General features: G+C 38.5%; 1 protein-coding gene across 1 annotated transcript; it reads right to left on the bottom strand.

The window, feature by feature from the left end:
* Nucleotides 1-3784: 3784 nt before the first annotated feature.
* Nucleotides 3785-4824, bottom strand: LOC117909940 (disease resistance protein RPV1-like). Its single transcript, XM_034823987.1, has 3 exons — nt 4424-4824; nt 4228-4330; nt 3785-4143 (listed from the first exon to the last, which is right to left on the bottom strand). Exons 1-3 carry the CDS (start codon nt 4724-4726, stop codon nt 3785-3787), a joined length of 765 nt encoding a protein of 254 aa, XP_034679878.1. The 5' UTR covers nt 4727-4824.
* Nucleotides 4825-5524: the final 700 nt, after the last annotated feature.

Here is a 5524-nt window from a genome sequence, read left to right as displayed (position 1 = left end):
AAAGGTTGGATAAATTAGAACAATACAATTTAACTCCTTCGTGACTTGGCTCACTGATAATAATTTATGAGACAATGAGGGTACAAAAAGGGTATTGGTTAAGGAGAGAGCTGGTGATATCATCACTGTACCAGCCTCTTTTACCAAAGAGATGTCCCCATTAGCATTAGCAATGCTAGTACGTCGAGGAGAGGATCGTTCAGAAAAATCACTTGCATCATACGTCATGTGGTCTGTCGCCCCTGAATCAAGAATCCAACCATCATATGATTCATTGGTATTGGTCCCGAGAAAACTCATACCTGTATCCAAATCAACTGTTGTCGTTGGAATAAGTGACAATTAGGACTCAACCGAGGCTATCGAGGCCTTGCCCGTGCCATTAGCTGCATTTTTGCTGGCTCCACCATCATTCCCATTCCCATCTCGTCGCCTCTTGGCTTGTAATTCATGCCACCAATCTAGGTAGCCATGTAGTTTGAAGCATGTGTCTCGAGTATGTTTCGAATTTCCATAATGAGAGCATTTCATGTCATTGGATGGGCCATTTGACTTAGAAAATTTTCCATTTAATGACAGAGAGTTGGCTGCAGTAGAGGGCCCTTGTTTGAGGCTTCGTGAAGCCATCACTGCTCCAGCCGCCTCTTCTCCATTATTGGCTGTCATCATTGCCTGACGCACAGCTTCTCTACGAACATGGGCATATGCCTGTTCTACTGTGGGAAATGGCTTAAGCTGCAACACATCACTTATAATATTATCAAGTTTATCATCCAAACCATCAAGAAAAGTATATACCCGATCCTCCTGCAGCATATTGTTAAAATATTGGATATCTACTGGACATTGCATTGGATTGGGACGACGGAAATCAATCTCCCGCCATAGACCTTGGAGATCATTATAGTATTTTTCCAAAGAGCCACTACCCTGCCTGAGTCGCGCCACTCGCCGCCGGAGTTCATAAACTTGGTTTGCATCACTTCCATCAAAATAAGTGGTTGCAATTGCATCCCAAACTTGCTTTGCCGTTGGAAACCGAATGAAGTTGCCAATAAGGGATGGATCCATCGAACCAATCAGCCATCCTTTCACAGTTGCATTCTCAGTCCGCCACCTGCGGAAGGAAGGGTCGGTTGTTAATGGTTGAGGAAGGTCGCCGTTGATGTAGCCAAGTTTATCCTTGCCCGTGACATACATCTCTACGACTTGTGACCAGATGGCGTAATTCGTGCCATCCAGTTTGATGCCAATCGGGGCAATTGCTGAGTCGGTGGCTGGAATGGATGTCGGAGCTTTACTCAAAGCTTCTGTCATCCTTGCCGTTAGTTCAGACAGTACAGATGGCGAGATTGAAGATTCACCCGAGTGCTCACCCGAGTGAGGATCTGTATCTGCCATGTGAAAAGAGTTTGGGCTCTGTTTTTAAGAAATTTGGTTGAACAGAGGGTAGAGGATCGAATTCTGCTCTGATACCATGTTGGTCTGAAATAAAATCATATATTTTTATTCTATATCAATTCATCAGAGTACAAGTGTATATATAGACAAAAGAAAAGGCTATACATGGACTACATGGATTACGACTACAATTGCTGAGGGATTGCAGTGACTGATTGCAGTGATTGATTTTTCTCCTTTAATGGTTCAGAGAACAGCTCACGCCAACAAAAACCATCCTGCATTCCAACTCCTGCACAAAAGTACCATGTAACTCTTTTGCTCACATAAAAGATGTCTAAGTAAAATTAAAATCATACCTGAATTTCTGATTTGCAGCATTTGAATAGAGAAGACAAAAGTAGACTCTGTGGACTTGATAAACTTTCCAGCCGAATGCATCCATGGGCATCCAAAACTCGCAAACTTGATGGAAGCTCTGGAATTTGTTGAAGCATCTCACGGTGGCTCAAGTCAAGGATTTTCAGCTTAGAAAGCTGACTGATCCCAGAAGGTATGCTACTAAAATGGTTCCCTTTCAGATATAATGCTTGCAGTGATGATAGGTAGCAAATTTCACTGGGGATTCCTCCTTCAGCTAGATTGCACTAGCTTAGATCTACTTCTTCCAATGGGTATAAGATGGAAATATCACTCCGAATTGCTCCATGCACTAAATTTGACCGATCTAGATTTAATATTCTTAAGACGTGTAGGTCTGACAAAGAAGGCAATTGACAACTCGTTGAATCTAAACGTGCAGCACAAAGAACCTGTAGCTGTGTAAGGCTCCCCAAGTTCTCGGGTAATTTGTTGAGTTTTGAACAACCAGAGACAATGAGAGTTTTGAGAGATCTTAAGTTACAAATGTTGTCTGGAATATTCAGAAGGTTTTTGCAATTTTCTAGATCCAAATATTGAAGCCCTTGTAGATGTTGAATTGATGATGGTAGTTCTTTTAAAGAAGTTCCATCCAAACGAAGCTCTCCTAAAATTTTCATATCTTCTGTAATTTCTGGAAAGCTTTGCAGTTTTGAACAGCCAGAGCAAGAAAAAGTTGTAAGGGATTTCAACTTATAAATGTCACTTGGAAGACTCTCAAGCCTTTTGCAGTTCCGCAAACATAAGTTTTGAATTCCGGAGAGGCACTCAATATTGAGTAGTTCATTGATAGCAGTTTCCCCTAAACATAGCTTCTCTTGAAGCTCTCCATTCTTTTGACACTTTGAGCAAGTAACAGATACATTCTTAACTGATCCAAGAAGCTTCCTATTATGTTCATATATAAGTGTGACCCCACACTTTATGACTTTAAAGGATCCAGTGCCATAGCCAACAAATAAAGCTGTGAACTGCCTCCACTTATTGGAGCGATACTTCTCCTGAATGGCAATCTGAGGATACCAGGTCATCCACACTTGATCGCTTGATTCACCACTACAATAGCATTTACAGACAGAATAAAAGGAGAGATAATCCCTGAACCTGAATTGATCACCACACAAACTCAAATGACATCTTAATCCATAAGACATTGTAGGTGCATCCCCAAGTGTGTTCTCAAGTGGAACATAAACGGCGCATAAAGCAAATCCCAAAAAGTCATTGTCCTCGTACCAGTCCATAGGAAGCTCAATTTTTATCTCATTTCCTATATTCTGATAACTTATCCAATGTGGCATTCTAGGAATTACCATACTAATTCCCTTCCCAAAAAAGCCAGATTGACCAAATTGTATGTCATGCCAACCACCCCTACACTCAACATCCTACACAGAAAAAAATGTAGCATGTAAATCCCGTGCCTATATAAAAGGGTTGTTGTGCAATGAAAATTGTACCTGAATTTCTGATTTGAAGCAATTGAATAGGAAACCCCATAGCCACCTCTGCCACGACAATGATTTGAAGCTATCATGGCCATCTAAAAATCGTACACTTGATGGAAGATTTAGACTTCCTTGAAGCTGCTTGCAGTGACCCAACCCTAGGAATTTCAGCTTAGAAAGATGGTGGATGCCAGCAGGCATTTTATGGATATTAGTTTCACTGAGATCTAGAGCTTGGAATGATGATAGACAATAAATATAATCGGGGATTCCTCCTATCATTAGATAGCAGTAACTTAGATCTAATTTTTTCAACGATGATAGACGAAAAATATGATCCAGGGCACCTCTTTCCATTACATTGCAATCACTTAGACTTAGTTCCTCCAATGAGGACAAGAACTCATGGCTGCGGATTACTCTTGGAGTTATACAAGAGCTATTTAGATGTAATACTCTTAAGGAGGATAAACCTGACAAAGTAGGCAATTCACAATTAAGCCAACCTGTGGAGTTTAGATGTAATACTCCTCTAAGCATTGCAGGCTCTCTAGACTCTCCATCAACCTGTGGAGTTTTGAACATGCATTGACATTGAGAAACTTGAGAAATCTCAAATTACAAATACTCTCAGGAAGAATCACAAGATTTTCGCAATGTGCTAAATTCAAATATTCAAGCCCTTCCAAATGTTCAATTGATGATGAGGGTAGCTTCTCTATAGCTGTTCCATATAAATCAAGCTTTTTGAGATTTTTCATTGTGTACTTGATCTCTGGGAAATGCTCTAGTTTTGAACAATCATGGCAAGAGAGAGTCTGAAGGTGTTGCAACTTATCAATGTCCATTGGAAGACGCTGAAGGCTTATGCACCCTACCCAATTCAAGGAGGAAAAAAAGCTAGTTAATAAGTAGCTAGTATTATAATTGATTAATAAATCCTAAGTAAATGTACAACCTTCAAGGGTTAGTATCTCCAAATTTGGCATCATTGAGAAGCTTGGGAACTCCATGAGATGTTGTGAATGATTAAGATTGATGACCTTTAACTTTTTAAGAAGCTGTAAGAAAAGAATATTAATTTAATAAATAAATGTCTATTAACTTTAAAGCAAATCCAAAGAAAAAGCATGATATTAAATAATTAATAATACCTTATTTCCTTCCCAAAGTTGTTTTATGTTGCTACACCGTAAGTTGAGCTCAACAAGATTCTTCGGATGAAAATTTGGTGGCAAGTATTTTAAAGAATATTCATCCCAACGGAGATACCTTAACTCAAAAGAGGGCAATTTCAAGTCTTTAGGAAGGGCCACTTGAGGAAAATGCACATCTCCATCAATTTCCATAATATGATCATATTTAGCATCTTGATGAATTTTGAGCAATCTAAGTTTATTCATCTTTGCGAAGGTTTCAGTTGTAAATTGAATTTCTTGTTGTTCAGACATGTCCATGAATAATCCTTCAATTGCCTTTGTCCCCTAAAAAATAAGAGCTAAGAATAAGCAAATAATAAAGTGTATCAAACTTTACCAAAATTATATAATAGTTTCTTAGAAAAAAAAAGTGACATAATATAGTTCAAGCATGTAGCTCTTACTGCATTTCTAGATAATACACTAGAGACATCATCAAGATCCCATAACCTGCTCTGTTTCCTGGGCTGGTTTTGACACTTTTCGTGAACAACTTCCCAACCCATTTGTTGTATTAAGTCATGCATATATGTCTTGTTGTCTAAAATAGTTATAAGACATCTTTCACAGAGATTACTTATTTCACCTTCAACATCATCCAATATTCTTGAAACAAAATCTCTATCTTTTCCTTTAAAAAAACAAGCAATGTCAAGGAATATTTCCCCTTCTGCACAACTTAATCCATTAAAACTTGTTCTAAGTACATTATAAATTTTCATGTTAGGTTCTTTTTCCAATTTACGCAATTCACTTTCTCATTCGCATATTCCTCTCTTGCTAGATAAGGTAGAACCCAAAACTGCAAATGCTAGGGGAAGGCCTTAGGCATACTTTACTGCATTCTCACAAAGATTTTTATAATTTTCTCTTGGAACATTTTGCTTAAAGGCATATAAACTGAAAAGCTTGATGGCTTCTTCATCATTTAACTTTCTAGGCTCATATGATTTATTTGCTCCATCTATAGCTACCAAATCTTTATGCGTATTTGTTATGATAATTCTACTTCATGAACCAAACCATTCGCATTCTCCAGCTAAGTAGTCTAGTTGC

Source organism: Vitis riparia, unplaced genomic scaffold (genome assembly GCF_004353265.1).
Source record: "Vitis riparia cultivar Riparia Gloire de Montpellier isolate 1030 unplaced genomic scaffold, EGFV_Vit.rip_1.0 scaffold478_pilon_pilon, whole genome shotgun sequence".
NCBI lineage: Eukaryota > Viridiplantae > Streptophyta > Magnoliopsida > Vitales > Vitaceae > Vitis > Vitis riparia.
This window is presented reverse-complemented; position numbering and strand designations above follow the sequence as displayed.

Coding starts and splice junctions, on each gene's coding strand:
- LOC117909940 (XM_034823987.1), bottom strand. CDS start 4,726: ATGGACATGTCTGAACAACAAGAAATTCAATTTACAACTGAAACCTTC. Junction 4,331..4,423: donor AACTTTGGGAAGGAAATAAG/GTATTATTAATT, acceptor CTTTTCTTACAG/CTTCTTAAAAAGTTAAAGGT. Junction 4,144..4,227: donor GGAGATACTAACCCTTGAAG/GTTGTACATTTA, acceptor TGAATTGGGTAG/GGTGCATAAGCCTTCAGCGT.